The sequence below is a fragment of the Carassius gibelio genome, chromosome B13 (genome assembly GCF_023724105.1).
Source record: "Carassius gibelio isolate Cgi1373 ecotype wild population from Czech Republic chromosome B13, carGib1.2-hapl.c, whole genome shotgun sequence".
Taxonomy (NCBI): Eukaryota; Metazoa; Chordata; class Actinopteri; order Cypriniformes; family Cyprinidae; genus Carassius; species Carassius gibelio.
This window is the reverse complement of record NC_068408.1, coordinates 21451157-21470951: the sequence shown is the minus strand read 5'-3', so window position 1 is coordinate 21470951 and position 19795 is coordinate 21451157. Positions and strand designations below refer to the sequence as shown.

At 37.9% G+C, this 19795-nt stretch overlaps 2 protein-coding genes across 7 annotated transcripts in view; one reads left to right on the top strand and one right to left on the bottom strand.

The window, feature by feature from the left end:
* The first annotated feature begins 8101 nt into the window (after positions 1-8101).
* Positions 8102-15394, top strand: LOC127970619 (core histone macro-H2A.2). Of its 3 annotated transcripts, none has more exons than XM_052573273.1 (10): positions 8102-8232; positions 12292-12326; positions 12414-12595; positions 12681-12787; positions 12962-13150; positions 13230-13337; positions 13706-13805; positions 13948-14037; positions 14438-14612; positions 14717-15394. In XM_052573273.1, exons 3-10 carry the CDS (start codon positions 12424-12426, stop codon positions 14880-14882), a joined length of 1107 nt encoding a protein of 368 aa, XP_052429233.1. In that variant the 5' UTR covers positions 8102-8232; positions 12292-12326; positions 12414-12423; the 3' UTR covers positions 14883-15394. The 3 variants fall into 3 exon arrangements, with proteins under 3 accessions (XP_052429233.1, XP_052429232.1, XP_052429234.1); XM_052573272.1 differs by lacking the exon at positions 8102-8232 and adding an exon at positions 8480-8672; XM_052573274.1 differs by lacking the exons at positions 8102-8232; positions 12292-12326 and adding an exon at positions 8481-8672.
* An 880-nt stretch (positions 15395-16274) lies between these two features.
* gbf1 (golgi brefeldin A resistant guanine nucleotide exchange factor 1) overlaps positions 16275-19795 on the bottom strand; it is an 83587-nt gene continuing 80066 nt past the window's right edge. For all 4 annotated transcript variants that reach the window (XM_052573466.1, XM_052573467.1, XM_052573464.1 and 1 more), the window contains one exon: positions 16275-18255. In XM_052573466.1, coding sequence (XP_052429426.1) covers positions 18020-18255 — 236 coding nt within the window. In that variant the 3' untranslated portion in view covers positions 16275-18019. The remainder of the gene's footprint in view (positions 18256-19795) is intronic.

The following is a 19795-nucleotide window of genomic DNA, read 5'->3' as shown; positions in this document are numbered from 1 at the left end:
ATTGTAATATAGAGATATGTATATCTTATACAGTGTACTATAAAAGCACTTTCAGGCCGTTAGTTTTGCAACAGTGAGTCTCAACTGGTTTGCTTTAGTGGCCAAATTTACTCTAGACCTCAATGGTGATTCCAAACAGTACCAAAACTGTTTATCATCCAAAACTAAACAAAAACACACTTACAATTAAACATCAAAACACATTAATATTTGCAAGAACTACACAGGCCTAAGAATAGGATGAAGGCATGTTTCACAACCTGCCCGCGTTACATCTGCTTAATTTGGCTTCTATCAGTGACAGATAAATTTGTGTCTAAATAGCTTAGCGTAATTAGTCATCTAGTGTTGACATCAACAACAAAACATATGGGAAAGATTTTCTCCTCACTTCCCGCAGCTGAGATATATATTAATCTGCATGATTATATGATTACTTGAATTAGTAGTTGCATTTAAAAATGTTCTGCACTATCAAAATACATTCATGATTATTGGTTGAGAAACTCTGTTTTAAATAAATTACCGCAAAAATAAATAAATCACAACTGTTTTACTTGATAATTACAGAGCAGCAAATCAGCATATTAGAATGATTCCCAAAGGAGTAATGATGCTGAAAAATTCAGCTTTGCATCACAGAAATAAATTACGCTTTAAAATATATTAAAACAGAAAAGTTATTTTAAGTTGCAATAATATTTCACATTATTATTATCATTATTATTATTATTATTATTATTATTATTATTATTATTATTATGGAGGGCCAAATTACTCGATATTAAATAATTAAATAAATGTTGAAATATATAAATAATCGTTTAATACATAATTAATTAAACAAAAAAATAAAAACATAAAAAAATTATATAAATATTAATTAATTTATTCATTTATGTATTTATTTACTTATTTATTTATTCATTCATTCATTCATTCATTTGCTCATTTGTTTATGTATTTAATCATTCATTCTTTATTTATTCATTCATTTCTTCCCTACACAATTCATTTTCGGGGTTATGGTTGTGGGCACATCACTCAAAGGACAATGTTATTTATTATTATAAATAAATAAATAGATACATAAATTAAGACATAAATCAATAAAAAATATAAATCAATATTTGTATATTTGCTTTGGCATTTATGCATTCATTTATATATTTAATTATTTCATTATGGATTTCGCAGTGTATTTATATATTTCAACATTTATTTAACTATTTAATTTTGAGTAATTTGGCCCTCCATAGTTTTTATTTCTGCTTAATAAAAAAGAAGCAGCCAATGAACTTATTTCAAAAACATTTATAATCTTAACCATAAGTGTAGACTCATTCCACGCAATCAAACCTGTGCTTCTCCATCAGTGCTCAGGTTCTAATATTCTACTTGACTTGACTTCTCTCTCATTTCACACAACATAGCAGTGTTTATCTTGGGTAAGCGCTTGGTGTGCAGGGGTACACAGAAAAGGTGAACTGATTGATTCAGCAGATGGTGAACACTGTTGCTGGGAAAGGAGCTGCTGCGCTTCCAGAAACATCTGTATTTGTGAGGGCAATTCTATACGTTGCTGTCGTAACTTTTCTGTTTTTTCATAACAGACCCCCATTTCTGTTGCGTGTTCTGTTGCCAGCCCGTGATAGCATATCTCGCTGGATCCCCTGATTTATGGGCCAGACTCATTTTCCAGATGGATGCAAAGCTAGGAGGACGCTGGCCAGATTCAAAGCCTTCTTCTCCAGGTCTGACATGTGCTGCGTGACCCACTCCTCCAGGTATCAAGTGAGTGTTGGAGAACGGTCTGCACCTCTGTGTATCAAACCACTAAGACATTAAAGGGATAGTTCTTCCCAAAATGTAAATTCTGTCATCATTTCCTCACCTTCAGTTTGTCCCAAATCTGTACAACTTTCTATAAATCACAAAAGACGTTATTCAGAAAAATCACTTTTTTGTCCATACTATTTAAGGTGCTGTATGCAGGATTGACACAGAGTGGTTGAACTAGGTATGGCAGTCCAAATTCAAAATATTGTAGAAGGTTTTTTTTTTTTTTACCATGCTCCTTCTCCTCAGACTTGCACACGCAGGTTGCCAGATTGACGACAACAACAGGATAGACTGCACTTGACAATGAATGAAATTAAATGCGTTGAGTTTTCCTCCAACTAGCAACCCAGGGTGCCGAAATACAATTAGGTTAACTGGAAGTGGGCGAGTTTCACAAACCAAAACAAAGACCGACTAGAAGATACAGTTCAAGTTCCCTCTAAAGGGAACATTTGTATAGCTAGTATAGCTAGTAGATATTAAGTCATTATTAGGCAAGGCAAGTTTATTTATATAGCACATTTCGTACACAATGGTAATTCAAAGTGCTTTACATAAAATAAAGTAAAATAATCATGAAGAAAGATAGTCATAAAAATAAAACAAGCAATTTAAAAACTTTGAAAATGTTTTTAAAATTTTTTTTTTAAATGAATTTAAAGCATTTAAAAATATAAAATGATTTGACATGAAATACAGTGCAATCGGTACGGACATCGCACAGTGCTCATTCAATAAATGCACAGCTAAACAGATGGGTTCGGAGTCTAGATATATAAATGTGACTAATGTTTTAGCATAGGCATAGTATCTAAAGGCGGACTCCGTTTGTTTTGTGTGAACCCTTGGTATTTCTAACTGACTCGATCTTAATGATCTGAGTGCTCTGTTAGGTTTATATTCAGTGAGCATATCTGCAGTAAATTTCAGTCCTATGTCATTGAGTGATTTATAAACAAGTAAAAGTACTTTAAAATCAATCCTAAATGTAACTGGAAGCCAGTGTAAGGACCGGAGGACTGGTGTGATATTCTCAGATTTTCTGGTTCTAGTCAGAATCCTGGCGGCAGTGTTCTGGATGAGCTGCAGCTGTCTAATTGTCTTTTTGGGAAGGCCGGTGAGTAGACCATTACAATAGTCCACCCTGCTGGTGATAAAGGCATGAACAATTTCTCCAAGTCTTGGCTGGAAACAAAACATCTAATTCTGGCAATGTTTTTAAATTATAGTATGCCAATTTAGTTACTGCTTTGACATGACTACTGAAATTAAGGTCTGCAATTTGGTTCTTTCTCATTATTTGACTTAGTGGGAGCATATACAGGCTAAAAAATAGGGGTGCAAGAATTGACCCTTGTGGGACTCCGCATGTCATGGACGTCCAGTTAGATTTGCTCTCCTTGACTCACATAATAGCCTCTCCCTTCTAAGTATGACCTGAACCATTTGCATACCATCCCAGAAAACCCAACCCAGTTTTCCAGTCTCTCTTTTTTTTTATTATGAGAATGTTTCTCGTTATCGAGAACTATGAGATCTTAAAGTGATATTTTACCCAAAAAGAAAATTACTGCCATCATTTACATACATACCCTCAAGAAGATATTTTGAAGAATATTCAGTTTCTGGTCCCCATCGACTTTCCTGTTTTTTTATTATATATAAATTTTTTTTTTTTTTTTTTATGAGAATGTTCTCATTATTATGAGAAGATAATTTGATATTCAGATATATTGTGTGTTATTATTAAGCTACGATTACATTTTGCTGGCAGAAAGGTCCATAGTCCTGTCTCAATAGCGTAGTGATGTATGAAGCACCGAAGTCATATTCAAAACAAGCAGAATGTTGTTGGTGAGCACATTCAATCCACATGACTAGCCTGAACCAATTGCGAAATCTGAGTGGGCAAATCTTTTGCCCTGACAGGAAATTCCAAAATGCATGGATTGCTATTGAAAATACTTGATTTTAACCACAAAAATTCACTGAACACTCGGACAAACATTAAAAGACGTAAAAGGGTTATATTTTTCCCATAATGTTGTCAACTGTCTAATATGGTGAAGGAAAAAAAATTTACTGTAGGTTGTACACGAGGGAGGGATTTGTTATTACACCTGTTATAATTTTCCAAGACAGTAGCTAAATTGGTATGTGTAAGATCAAATATATTTTACCACCTATTTCTGTAATGTTTTAATACACAAGGCATATATTGTCAATGTGTTATGATTAGTTCTTGTTTATAATGTGGTTCATAATGCAGTTTAATGAAATTAAAAAAAAACCAACATATGTGGTACAAAAATTTTAATTTTTCTTTGGTGCAGTTGGCAAACCTAATGTTGATTAACTCACAGGTGAAACTTTTTTAACCATATTCATATGGTCATGAAAAAGACATTAGTATCCTATCTTGAATGTAGATTTTATGCTTTGGAAACAATAAAGTAATTTTTGCATGAATTTTACTCAGAACATCATGGAAAAGGACAATAAAACTCTCAGTTTTGTCTGAGGATCATAAACTCAGATCCGATAATGCCAGTTACGTTCAGCCTTTCATCGCCAATTAGCCCATGTCACGGAAAACACTATCTTTAGGAAACACGCTGTCATCACCATCCTGTCTATCCCAGCTCCAACAAAAAAACAGGCACTTATTCAAGCATCTGTGACACTAGGGCTGATTTTAACTGCTGCTGCCCTTGTTAACAGGGAAGCTGTCTTGTTCATTTCACACACTTCCAGTGATCCATGTGTCCCTGTGGCCAGAGTCATTTAATGCAGAGCACACATTAAGCATCAGATAAGTGACAACTTGTTCTCAGGTATGAAATGGAGATGGATCTAATCCAGTTTTTTGCAAGTGGAAATAATTGGACTACATGAAAACCTGGTGTACACTACTGTTCAATACTTTGGGGATGGTTTATGACATAAGATTTCTGTTTTAAGTAAATGCTGTTTCTTTTGAACTTTTTATAATCCTGAAAAGAAATGTATCACGGTTTCCACAAAAAAATAAAAATACAAAAATAAGCAGTTTTCAACACCGATAAGAATTAGAAATGTTTCTTGAGCAGCAAATCAGCACATTAGAATCATTTCTTAAGGATCATGCGAAAGTAGACTAATGAGTAATGCCTCAAAATTCAGCTTTGCATCAAAGGAATATATTTTACAATATTTGTAAAAGTTATTAAATTTAAATCTCTATATATAATTTCATTAGAGTAAAAGCAGACTATCAGGGACATGGCTTAGTGATTTTTGCACTGTAGTGCTCATACGGAAAGACCATGATCGAATGCTGCTTGCAACATCCTTTTCCTGTAACCTCTATAGGCCAAAAAATAATATACATAATCAAATGCACTACAGATACAAAATGCATAATGTGTTATAACCAAACCTAACTGTTAAGTAATAACATGATTGATTGGCAGGGAGAAACACAAGATTTCAATATTCTATGCCCATTTATAAACATCAACAAGATCAAACAGTATGTTATGTTCAGAGAAGATGGGGCACATCAAGTTACAGATATTGCCTCACCTACAAATAAAACCTTCCCCTCAAATGACTCGTGGTCTAAACGGCGCTTGCTGAATATTAACGGATATTTCATCTTTTAAAATAGACTAACCTGGGCTAACCTGTTTCAAATCAAGCCACTTTGAGGATTGTCTGGCTTAACTAGCTAGGTTGGACAGATGACGTGTTGGTCATTCTGGCGCTTTCCTCGTAAACAGTGATCAAAGCAGCCGTCCCGGTCTTTTCGCAGATCTACATGTGTGTGTATTTCACCCTAGTTTAGGTTGGACCAGGACCACAATTCATCTCTTTCGATATCGAACAGCAATGTCAACAATGCTCTGGTTCAGCACAACACAATGTGTGCTGGTTTATAAACAAAACTCTAATTTACACATCAATCAAATAAAAGACTGAAGTAAAACGTGGTTGACGTGTCTATTTTTAAACAGGCCCTGTCTGGGTGGGCGTTTGCGCCCCAGACCTCCCTCTTTTACAGGAACAGGAAATACTGCAGATTGCCTGCAGTTGATCCTCTGCCAGCTTTAAATGCCACCTCTAAAAATATCCGGCAGGAATGTTCGGCTTGGCAAAGGGGTAAGGTCGGTGGCCCACGGTTTGTCGCCACTCTGAAGGCCTATTTTGACACGGCAGCCCCCTTTAAGTGTAATCGGAGACTCTTCCTCTGTTACCCTCGCTATCTCGTACAGCTCTTTCTGCCTTGGGACTCTCTAAGGGTCCTTTGCAATGACACTGGAGCTCAGAGGGATGGGTTAAACAGAAGGGGGCTATTCACAGCATCCCCAAGGGTGGCTCTTTTTGTGGACTGTGGTCTGGGAGAGGGAGACACACCATCGCCTGCTTGTCTGAGGCCTAAAAATACCTGGCAAAGGTAGCCGTGCTGGAGCTGCATGATGGGGATTTTTTGCTGATGGGTTTTTTAGTCATGCCACTGGCAGGACAGCTTGTTCCTGTTAAATGACCCAAAAAAATGACACGTCATCAGAAACATCCCTTACACAAAAAAGGTTTTAAAATAATAATTTATGATATAATATTAAAGAATATATGCAAAATGGACAGTGCTATAGGGATAGATTGACAGGTTCCCACGATAAATAACATGCTCACACTCCTGTAGAGAATATATCAGTGGCATATTACTTGGACGAGTGCTAAAATAAGCAAGTGGGGAAAATTAATTCAGCGTCAAGACACCAAACGGCTATAAGAAAACACAGATGGAAAACATAAAAAAACCGAAGCGTCATTTCGCATGTAACACGTTGGAATTTACAGTATGTGATGTTATACTCTGTAAGATGTACAGTATATTTTGAGAAGTCCGATTTCCCCACAAATACAGTAAGCATGCTGTTTGTGTTCAACTCACACTATTAAAATAAAGGAAAATGACTTTGTCTTCAGTTCGCTGAAGCAGCACATTTCACGTAGTTTTCCTCAGTTAAAGATGATGTCATTTCTCTAAACACCGCCAGCCCTGAGACAGACTGAGTTTGACGTCATACTTCTGTTTGAGCTCGATATCACAGAGATGCTGGAGCTGAGGGCCCCAGACCAGGTCCAGTTATTTGTTTAGATTGCTGGAACCAGGTGTTTAGATCATTCAGTCTGGCTCTGCTGACTAAACACATGCATGTCATTCTTCCCAGAATCCTCTTGGGCCCGTTCTGAAGGCAAGGCTCACTTTATCCCTGAAAAAGTTGCCCCAAATAGGGCTGAGGAAATCATTTTCAAAGTCTCTCTGTGGTTGTGTAAGGAATCTGCCACACATTGGGTATTTCAGACTCAGCCGTCCTCTATATCTTTTCTTATATTCAATATTTTTTTTACAAATATATATTAACTGTCTCTTACAATCTAAATATTTAACACAGGTGACTTCAGAAATGACACATTGTGTTTGTTTTCAGAAGCAGTTTTAACATAAAACCTTGTAGGTTTCTTTAAAAAGTAATTTTTATTTGTTTATTTTTAGACAAAATAATTTAAGAAAGGACTGAGTAAGAAGGGTCTCTGTGGATAGGGTTAAACTATCTAGTACAGTAAAGGCCTGATCACACCAAGGACAATAACTGTAACATTAATGATAATATCAGCAGTGAAGTGTTAATAAAGTCCACACCACATCTATTATGATAAGGACACAGAGGAAAAAATATAGAATCAGAACATTCAGTAAAAAATGTTTCCAGCTGCTGAATAATGAAAACTTGACACCTAGTACAGTAATTTAGTGAGCAAATAATAATTATAATAATAATTAACTCTTATTCACAGTATGATTTGGTTCTTCGAAATATATAGCTGCCTTTTTAATTTTAGGATGGGGTTTCTTGCATAAGGATGATCATATATGGGAACCAGGGCATCAAGAAGATTAAAAACCCCCTCAGCAAGCGATATTTTGGACGATGAAAAACAAAGTGTGTCTGATTAAAGATGTTTCTCGCAGTCCTGTTATGTGTAACTTGAATTTGAAAATAAATAAAAAAAACATATTTCATGCCATGTGCATGCTTGAAATGTACATTTTAAATTAGATTTGATTCTGGGTAGTCCCAGAGCAACGCTATTCCTTGTCTGATGGGCTCTGGGCAAATATAACCCAACATAACACAACACCGGCCCCTAGAGGAGCACAGCAGCACACCAGCGCATCTGACTTCTGATCTCTGACTGCCCTCTGCAGAACCAGTTTGGTCTAGCACAGGTGCATTTCTCAAAGCGCACATCGGACTGCGTTCATTAGGCGCCAGGAGAGGTGAAAATGAATGAAGAACAACACGCCATCGCGTAGAGACCAGGTGAAGAGAGGGTTTTACAGTGAGTATCAACCTCCCAGTCATCTGCAGCTGTCTGTGATGAATTCTTTTTGCACGGTGCTCTCAATAACCGCCTCTTGAATGAGACTGATAATGCATTATATCTGCATAATATAATCACTTATAGGTGCATTTAGCATGAATTGCATTGGCTGCGCTCTAAATGTATTTCATATTTTGAATGCAATGGTTTTTTTTTTTTTTTTTTTTATGAGAAGCAGCAGTAGCCTAAAGCCTGCCTCCATCGACAGTACGGTGGTACTGGCTGCTGTAGTTTTTCGCGGTGTCTCTCTCTCTCCCTCTGTAATTTTTTTTTATTTTAACGAACAGCAGAGACTCAGAACACAAGGACAGGGAATAGGAATTTGGAACTCCTCCTTATTTGCGCCGGTCAGAGGACTGATATATTTCGTACATGACGCATTCGTAGAGAACAAACAGGTAAATATTGGCACGAGATATTGAGTTGATAAGCGCGCGATGCGATGCATGCGAATACGGCTCGAGCACACTGTACGAGACGCGCGCGACGAAACGACCGCCGCGTTCGCATGATAAAACACGAAGCTGAACGCAGCTCGCGTGCAGATGCGTTGATTAGAACAACAACGTTGCAGTTGTGTCGCGTCGCGTTGAAACGCATCATTCGCTTGCGATGTTTTACTGTATGTAAATGCAACGAGGTAAAAACAAAATGGGGGAGAGTTGATGTGGGAGGAGCGAGGTTAGAAACCAAGATTAAGAATTTGTGCACGACCTAATTTGTCCGGGATACAGATATGTCTGTGTTTTGTGTGCGTTTAATGGAGAAGCGGCGAAGTTAAGGCGAGGCCTTTGATTTTACGCGTTGAATCACTGATTCGGCGATGGCCTCGCGATCACGTACCGCATCCTGACTTAATATAATGGTGTTAACGTGCTGTTGCTGCCAGGAGGCGGGTCTTTTATCACACATTTGAGGCGAAACTTTTTTTATAGCGGGGAGGAATCGCGCTCCGTGTTTATGAATGTCCGCTGTTTATCTTAAAACAAGCGCTGCGCCTTTAACTCGCGACGGCGGCGCGAGCTCGCTGCAGGCTGAGACACTTCACAGCCATTCGCAGACCGGGGCTCATGTTTGTGTAGTTTGGGCTAAATGGTGTGGTTTTCATGCCTTCTTCTAGTCCACACAAAAAATAAATACAACTGTGTGAATTGGTCAACATAAACGAATAGCATGCAGTGCTTATAAACGATTTTTATATGGGTAAATCTCATGAAATATTTGAGGAATGTGTCCTGGACACGTCAAATTTCATCCATCCATAAAAAAAAAAAAAATCCCTAATATCCACCACCAAGATGTATCCTGCTAATTACATGGATATTTAACAAATACATATGTAATAAACTTATGATTGGACTTTGAGACGAACACAGAAACTGTATTAATTTATAAAATAAAATAAAACGTATTAACTAGGAATCCAAGTTTCTTTCTCCAGTGTATGTCAGTCTCTCTGTTTCTCACCTGTTTGTTGCTGTTCTTAACCTGGGAACTTACTTTTACTTGGGGAACTATAACCATTAAAATATTACGCTTACCATACAGTATTGTTCAAAATAATAGCAGTACAATGTGACTAACCAGAATAATCAAGGTTTTTAGTATATTTTTTATTGCTACGTGGCAAACAAGTTACCAGTAGGTTCAGTAGATTGTCAGAAAACAAACAAGACCCAGCATTCATGATATGCACGCTCTTAAGGCTGTGCAATTGGGCAATTAGTTGAAAGGGGTGTGTTCAAAAAAATAGCAGTGTCTACCTTTGACTGTACAAACTCAAAACTATTTTGTACAAACATTTTTTTTTTCTGGGATTTAGCAATCCTGTGAATCACTAAACTAATATTTAGTTGTATGACCACAGTTTTTTAAAACTGCTTGACATCTGTGTGGCATGGAGTCAACCAACTTGTGGCACCTCTCAGCTGTTATTCCACTCCATGATTCTTTAACAACATTCCACAATTCATTCACATTTCTTGGTTTTGCTTCAGAAACAGCATTTTTGATATCACCCCACAAGTTCTCAATTGGATTAAGGTCTGGAGATTGGGCTGGCCACTCCATAACATTAATTTTGTTGGTTTGGAACCAAGATTTTGCCCGTTTACTAGTGTGTTTTGGGTCATTGTCTTGTTGAAACAACCATTTCAAGGGCATGTCCTCTTCAGCATAGGGCAACATGACCTCTTCAAGTATTTTAACATATGCAAACTGATCCATGATCCCTGGTATGCGATAAATAGGCCCAACACCATAGTAGGAGAAACATGCCCATATCATGATGCTTGCACCTCCATGCTTCACTGTCTTCACTGTGTACTGTGGCTTGAATTCAGAGTTTGGGGGTCGTCTCACAAACTGCCTGTGGCCCTTGGACCCAAAAAGAACAAATTTACTCTCATCAGTCCACAAAATGTTCCTCCATTTCTCTTTAGGCCAGTTGATGTGTTCTTTGGCAAATTGTAACCTCTTCTGCACATGCCTTTTTTTTAACAGAGGGACTTTGCGGGGGATTCTTGAAAATAGATTAGCTTCACACAGACGTCTTCTAACTGTCACAGTACTTACAGGTAACTCCAGACTGTCTTTGATCATCCTGGAGGTGATCATTGGCTGAGCCTTTGCCATTCTGGTTATTCTTCTATCCATTTTGATGGTTGTCTTCCGTTTTCTTCCACGTCTCTCTGGTTTTGCTCTCCATTTTAAGGCATTGAAGATCATTTTAGCTGAACAGCCTATCATTTTTTGCACCTCTTTATAGGTTTTCCCCTCTCTAATCAACTTTTCAATCAAAGTACGCTGTTCTTCTGAACAATGTCTTGAACGACCCATTTTCCTCAGCTTTCAAATGCATGTTCAACAAGTGTTGGCTTCATCCTTAAATAGGGGCCACCTGATTCACACCTGTTTCTTCACAAAATTGATGACCTCAGTGATTGAATGCCACACTGCTATTTTTTTGAACACACCCCTTTCAACTAATTCAACTAATTGCCCAATTGCACAGCCTTAAGAGCGTGCATATCATGAATGCTGGGTCTCATTTGTTTTCTGAGAATCTACTGAACCTACTGGTAACTTGTTTGCCACGTAGCAATAAAAAATATACGAAAAACCTTGATTATTCTGGTTAGTCACATTGTACTGCTATTATTTTGAACAATACTGTATAAGTATAATAATATTTGACCTTTTTAACATTTCTGGGTTTCTCAGCAGCAGAAGTCGTCACACTTGGGTTAACTTGAAGAGATGGGAGAGTACACCACAATGCGCAATGAATGTAATCTAGAGCTGTTTTTATACAGTCTGTGATCTAGACATACTACATTTGCCATGTTTGTCATTGTCACGTGACCTACCAGCATCAATTGAGTCCCTTCCCTGCCATTTACAAATCTTCTGAATCTTGCTGGGAGTAGTAGGTCATTTTTGTCTGCTCTTTTATGAGTACTGTGAATTCAGAATTCTATGTAGTAGGGAAGTATCCAATTTCGAATGCAGCCCAATTGTGTTTTATTAAGCGCTGCATTAACACTACAATTTAAGGTATGCACATCTTCTTTGGTTATAAACATACAAATGTAAAAATTTAGCAAATGTTTAAATAATATACCATCTTCTCCACTTTCCCACCACAGTGCACACCTGCAGCTTTGAAGTGTGTGTTCTTTGATTTTAGCCAAGTAGTCAATATGTGATGTTCAGATTACAATTTTTTTTGATCATACATCATCTTGCTATGCAATTTTGCTGATCTGCGTTAAACAAATTTGAACTCTTTGTTTTGACTTCATCAGAAGTCAGTGGAATGAAAAGTCCCCTCCCTTTAAGCTTAAATTGTGGCCAAAAAGCATTAACTTTTTTAATGTGCCCATGTATTAGCTTTGTTCTCATCACTAATTTAGTCATTAATGTGAATAATGTATATCTGTTGACGCAGATGGAGACTGTTGAGTTTACATTCAGAGATGTTGATGAATGGATCATTTTGTCTTGATTCCTCTGTAGGTTCTCCATCCAGTGGCACTGTGAGTCAAGAGGAGGTGGGTCCTCTCGGTCACTCGCACGACTGATGTTTCGATTACGGGGATCATTACCTTGATCAAAAGACCTTTGATTTTTCTCCACAGAAAAGGCAGGATGTCAGCCAGAGGAGGAAAGAAAAAGATCACCAAGCTGTCTCGCTCTGCCCGGGCGGGAGTCATTTTTCCTGTCGGGAGGATGATGCGTTACTTGCGCACAGGAACCCATAAGTATCGCATTGGCATGGGCGCCCCGGTCTACATGGCAGCTGTCATCGAGTACTTAGCAGGTGGGAATCCAGATTCTCCATTATGCAATCATTTCATTATATTGAACACTTACATGGAGTCTCTGTTGCACTGATGTTTTTGTAGCTGAGATCTTGGAGTTGGCTGGAAACGCGGCAAGAGACAACAAGAAGGGGAGAATCACTCCAAGACACATCAAGCTGGCTGTGGCCAATGATGAAGAACTCAACCACGTAATGAATTACATGTTAAATAGACTGAGGTCGGGTAGGGTTAATGTGAAAGCATAAGAGGCTTCTTTTGACCGGAAGTGTAGCTCTGCTAAATGTTTTAGGATCTGCATTTTGACTATTGTTGTCCTTGTAGCAATGCCATTAATGAGTTGGTTTTTCTGTATTCTTGAATAGTTGCTCAGAGGGGTGACCATATCAAATGGTGGCGTTCTGCCTCGCATCCATCCCGAGCTGCTCTCCAAGAAGAGAGGAGGCAGGGTGAAGGTGGAGACTCAGGTGACCGTTCCGGAGAAGAGGGTGAACCGGAAACCCATCAAGAAACCCAGCAAAAAGAGCAAAGGAAAACCAGGCCGCAAACCCAAAGTGCGTGCAGTGTCGTGCATGTGTTGCTCTGGTGCCGTGATTATCCGCAGGAATACTGAAAAAGGTTTCTTTCTTGCAGAAAAGCACAGAGAATGACAAAGAAGCAGATGCCAACACAACAGTGGAGGACGGACCAGGAGAGGGATTCACTATTCTCTCCGCGAAAAGCTTGTTCCTTGGACAAAAGGTGGAGATATTCAATATTTTACAATTTATTTTAACACTTAGAGCGCACATTATAAAGTTTATTTACCTTTGAATGCAAGGGACATTTAGTAATTTACCTACATATATTTTTCACTTTTCATATTTACAGTCTTGGATTAAACTAGTGAGTAGTTGAATCAAGATTTTGATTGTCATTCTGAACAGAATTAAACAATACAGATATTATTTTTTTATCTTAGACAGCAGGGTGGTCATCTGCAAATATATTGTAAAATGTATCGAGTAACTCATTAAAAAATAAATATTGAATTTGGTTTTTAAAAATCTGCTAATACACTGATGATTTAAAACTTAATGCAATAATGAGTGAACTGGTTTGTTTATCAGCTGTCCCTAACAGAGAGCGAAATCAGCAAAATCGGCACGATCAAAGTGGAGGGAATCATCAATCCCACAAACGCAGAGATTGATCTGAAAGAGGGAATCGGTCAGTGCTTTTAGCTACTATTAAGTTATTGTCAATTAGATTTGCTAGATAGTAAAATGCTAGATCTGTGTAGCAAGTGTCAGTTTTCCTGTATGTTGAAATATGTGGCAAATGCGGATTTATTTTCTGTGCTGTAACACAGGTAACGCTCTGGAGAAAGCAGGAGGAAAAGATTTCCTAGAGACTGTCAAGGAGCTGAGAAAAAGCCAGGGTCCTCTGGAGGTCGCATCAGGTTGAATTCTCATACATTTCTTGACACAAGCAGACTCGGATTAGTGTGTGTGCTCTAGCAATGTACAAAGGGGCAGGAAATGACCTTGTTAAATATTTTAATATAGGAAAAAAAGTAACGTACCTGGAAAAGTCATGGAAATTAGTGAAATCTTCAATAGTAATTGAAGATTTTTATAGCTTGGAGACATTTGTACACCAAGAAGTGTTCTACAAAGATTGTTACCTGACATACCATGGCAAATAAGGCCAAAACAAGTACTCTTTTCGCTCAGTCCTTTGATTCTTTGATCAAAAAGTGTGGGAAGCAGTAATAAATCCCCTGTAGATACTGAAGCAAGACGTTTGTGCTTGTTGCTGCTGTTCTGACTGGAGTCTTTCTTATTCCCTCTGCTCTGCAGTGGCTGTGAGTCAAGCCAATGGGATGGCAGCACGTTTCATCATCCATTGTCACGTTCCTCAGTGGGGTTCAGAGAAGTGCGAAGATCAGCTGGAGAAAACAGTCAAGAACTGTCTGTCTGCTGCCGAGGAGAAGAAGCTCAAGTCGGTGGCCTTCCCTTCGCTACCCGCCGGACGGTGAGCATCACAATCGTGAATAGTTCTGTTTCCATGCAAATGTGGTGAGAAATAGTTCCTAGAAACCAGAAATCATCTCACCTCTTTGATTGTTGTTCCCCCAGAAATGGTTTCCCAAAGCAGACAGCAGCCCAGCTAATACTGAAGGCCATTTCGAACCATTTTGTCTCAGCAACCACCTCCTCTCTGAAGAACATTTACTTTGTTCTGTTTGACAGCGAGAGCATTGGGATATACCTGCAGGAGATGGCAAAGATGGACGCCAAGTGATGTGGAGTCATGGGTTTGATTTCTTTTGAAAGTGTAACGCCTCGATGCAGCTCTGTTTTAGTTTGCTTTGACTGGTTTTGTCGGCCTGGCCGTCGTGGGAAGGTGAAATGAGTTGAACGTGAGCTTTAGCGGAGAGTGCATCAAGGCTAGTAGGAGCGTAATAAGTGGAGTGTAGTGCAGCTTGGTGAAAGATGTTGTAGGTATATGTTTTTGACAACAGATTATTTGAAGGTGTTTAAACAAGGATATTTGTGAGTGATGTACTGTACACATTTATGTTTCACTGTTCTCCTTTAAAGTAAAGACATTCATTTAGACTAGATCAACTTAATCTTCATCGTTTGCCATTTTTATCCTTAGAATGATCTTTTTACATTCCATGTTCAGAGTTGAACTTTTGACCGTTGTTTTTGGCTAGATATCATGTGTGGTTTCTGACCGTTTTGGTTTATCGAGAAAAAAAAAAAAAGTGTTTCTTGTTCTGCTTTGAAATAAAAAAAAGTTTTACACCACAGGTTGAGCTCTCTTTTTCCATACAAGTTTCCATTCACACACGACTTCACCCCAAAATTAATTTACTCATCTTCGTGTCATTCCAAACCTTTGTGGGTATTTCTTTCTTCCGCAGAATATGAACGATATCTTGAATAATGTTGGCAACCAAACAGTTTTGGTTCCCTTTGTTCCCAGTGAGTGGACTAAAAACATCTGTGTTACACAGAAGAAAGTCAGTCATACAGGTTTGGTACCACATGTACCACCAATTTGCAATGACAAGCAGCAAAACGAGATGTATTGTACAGCTAAAAATACCGGAATAGTGGACCGGAAGCCTTGCACATAAAATTGACAAATAGCCGCACCAGCTCTTACGGGGAAAAATAAGGTGAATAGGAACAGAATGAAATGCAAGTTGTGAACTGCTGCAAAAGTTCCCTTGGCTAGAACTTCTCGAAACGTTAGATGCATCAGATGTCATCACTGGCAACCCCTAACTAGTCATGTGACTTATTAAATACTTTAGCTTTTAACTTTATGAGCTTGGCGATCGATATAAATCGGATCTCCAATGTAGCTTAAAGAGATTGTCATAGTCTGCAAAAAAATGGAAATTGTCATCGTTTACTCACCCTCATGTCATTCCAAACCTGACTTTGTTGGTAACCAAACTGTTTGTGTTACCATTGAATTCCACTGTATGAAAAAAAAAAAAAAAAAAAAAACCCTTTCTTAACATTTCTTCAGGTCTGAAACGGCATGAGGGTGAACGAATAGCAGAATTTTCAAGTTTGGCCGAACTTCATTCTGCCCCTCTGGATCTTAGCCTCCTAAATTATTCAAATTAAAGATATAAAACATAATTGACCTGCAAGAGAAAACAATGAAACAGGATTAGGATATTTTACCATATATTTATTACATTGTAAAAAGTACATTAACTTTTGTTCATATATATATATACACAGATTATTTTCATTGAATTACCTGTTGACTACAGAATTAGTTCCTGATGCATCTAAGAACGCAATACAACAAGTGAAAAAAAAAGAAAATAAAAAAGAAAATGTCCATCTGTTCACAGCCATCTCTTAGGATTGTGATGGTGTGATCGTTGATCTGCAGTCACTGCTGTGACAATCTACATTAAACTACAGTGATATTCTTAAACGAACCTACAGTTTTGGTACTGATCCAAACAGCATACGTCTCAGGTCAAACGCTGATCGCTGAACACACTTGAGCTGCTCGTGGGTGGTCTTGGCTGATGGAAGGAGCTGCAGGTCTGAGAGCTATTATACTTTTATATTAGTGAATTTTATAACTCTCTTTTGAGATCTACTTCTCATGAAGCATTCATTAATTCAAACCAAAATAAAAGTGGTCTGTAAACTTTCCAGAGCCGAGATCACCGCAATAAAGTGATACAGTTAATAGAAAGAACAGCAGAAACGTATATTTGGAAGAAATGATGCATTGTCCAGGAGAAATTCGGGAAAGGGAGAGCAACAAAGAGCAGAAGTGCTTCAGTGATACAGCATTAACACGAGCAACAAAACCACCTCTCTTTAAGACAACTAACCAATAAAAATACCCATCAAAATAAAATAAAACCTGACATACAGAGTTTAGCTGGTTCAATTAGTTGAAAACATCAGGGATGTGTCTGGAATGTTTTAGAGATGCACGATAATCATGTGGTGTCATCAAACAAGCCATATTAGATTGTTTTGAACCAAAAGAACTGGACTTAATGGGACAGTTCACCCAAAAATGAACATTCGGTCATTCTTTACTCACCCTCATGTTGTTCCAAACCCGAATGACTTTCCTTCTTCATTTCTTTCCTTTAAAGAAATGGTTTGGTCCATACAATAGAAAGTCAATTGTTGACAAGGTCTACAGAAGGTCCACAGAAGAAAGAAATGTATGACATGAGGGTGAATAAATGATGACAGAATTTTAATGTTTGGGTGAACTGTGCTTTTAATTTTCTCACTAATGAACCATGAATGGCAAACATTACGTGGCTACATCTCTGACTCTTTTCTCTGGAGCAATTACGGCAAAACTATATAATTAAAGTGTAAAAGCCACAATAAGAAACAATATGAATTGTCAAAATAAATTATGTTTTCTTCATCATACTGTACAGGTTTATTTAGCTGGAGCGGTGATAAAAGCTGCAACACTAATGTCGATTTTTTTTCTTTTTTCACGGTTTCATTAGCTGAACCCAGTGTGCGGTACACACTACCCATCAGCCATTCTCTGTGATCACTGCCTAAGTACTGATACATTAAAATCTACTCTGACCTAACTGACCGAAATCCAGTCCCATCAATAATGATCTGTCCTCCAGGGTGGCACCACCTCCCTGTTTTGAATAAATATGATCATCTATGTAACATCTCTAACCGAAGGACATTCAAATCCGAGTGGTTTGGGAGTTGCTTTGATGTTTGAAAAGAGGACAGGCAACCATGCATGTCAATGTCCTCTCACGCGGTCTTGTTCCAGGTCCTGCTGTTACATAATTTAATAGTGTGGGCTACAGCGAGTGCACACGTGCAGGAGAACAGTCAAATCAGATGCCTCTCCTTCAGATGCACTCTTTGGGCTGATGTTTGAGGGGTGGGTCAGTCTGTGTTGGGCCGGGGCAGCAGGGGCACTGGTGAGGTAGCCTCTATTAGAGCTGGGTTCAGGATGATTGGCAGGGACATCGGCGGGACGCCCACTTGCAGTGGAGAGGCGAGAGGCTGAAGGATGAGCGGAGACTGGCCCAGAGGAGACCGCAGGGACTCAGGAGGACTCATCTTTGCTGGAGTGGGCATTGGGGGTGTTGATGGAGGAACTGGAGATGATCTATCTGATCCTGCACAGAAGAACGAGAGCAGAAAAGTTCACAATTATATATATGTATATAAATAAATATATTTTTCCAGACTATATAGTCTGTCAGTCCTGCGACTTATAGTCAGGTGCGACTTATTTATCAAAATTAATTTGACATGAACTGAGAGAAATGAACCAATAGAAAACATTACCGTCTCCAGCCGCGAGAGGGCGCTCTGTTTTCTCTTGGGTCTAAATAAATGCGACTTATAGTCCAGTGCGACTTATGTTTTTTTTCCTCATCATGACGTATTTTTGGACTGATGCGACTTATACTCAGTTGGACTTATAATCCGAAAAATACAGTAAATGTTTTTATTCAGAAACTATGCACTGGTGTGACAGTAAAAACTATTGTAAATGAATGCTGTTCTTTAGAATTTTCTATCCATTAGAATGTCATAAATGCATAGTTTTCCACATAATTAAAATAATTACTTTTTTATTGTTGTTTTCGAAAGAAGTCTTATGCTCACCAAGGCTGCATATATTTGTTCAATTATGGTAAAAAAAAAAAAAAAAGAAAAAAAAATACATTAAAAAAACTAATAATGTGAAATTGTTAAATGTATTTTCAAAATATATTTGAATATATATTCAATATGTAATTTATTGCGTTGACGCAAAGCTGAATTTACTATGGGATGAAATTAGACTCAAAATGATTAATAGATGCAAGCAAAAATATCAATGTACCACATAAATTTTATACATGTATCTTACGAACCACAAACGAATGCCTTTCAATTTGATCCGGGATTAAATGATTGTGCAGCGATTAGTACATATACAGACATGTTTGCAAATAAAAAATGTTCTCTTCTGCATTAAAATATCATAAATTGCTCATGCAAAAAGGAATATGTGCATATGTGGATCAGTTGACACGCGTGCATCAATGACGTCTAGTTCGAGTTGATCTTGTTTGGTTCATTTGGATTTTGAGACTTAATTTTCACAGTTTTCAGCATTTCACGTCCCCCACACACACACAACTACTAACAAACAAGGCACAGTGCAATTCATCAATATAATTATTTTTATCATCAATATAATTCTACACTGAAAAAAAGATTTGTTTCAGTGTAGTGAAACACATTAGCAAATTTTGTCAATCGTGTAAACGTTAATGAATTGCACTGTGTCTGGGAAGTGAAATGCTGAAAACTGCGAAAATCCAAATGAACCAAACAAGATCGACTCGAACTAGACGTCATTAATGCACGAGCGTCAACTGATCCACATATGCATGGATTCCTTTTTGCATGAGCAATTTATGATATATTAATGCAGAACAGAACATTTTTATTTGCAAACATGTCTGTATATGTACTAATCGCTGCACAATCATTTAATCCCGAATCAAATTGAAAGACATTTGTGGTTCGTAAGATATATGTATAAAATTGATGTACTACACTGATATTTTTGAGTGCATCTATTAATCATTTTGAGTCTAATTCCATCCCATACATTACTCCAGTCTTCAGTATCACGTGATCCGTCAGAAATCATTCTAA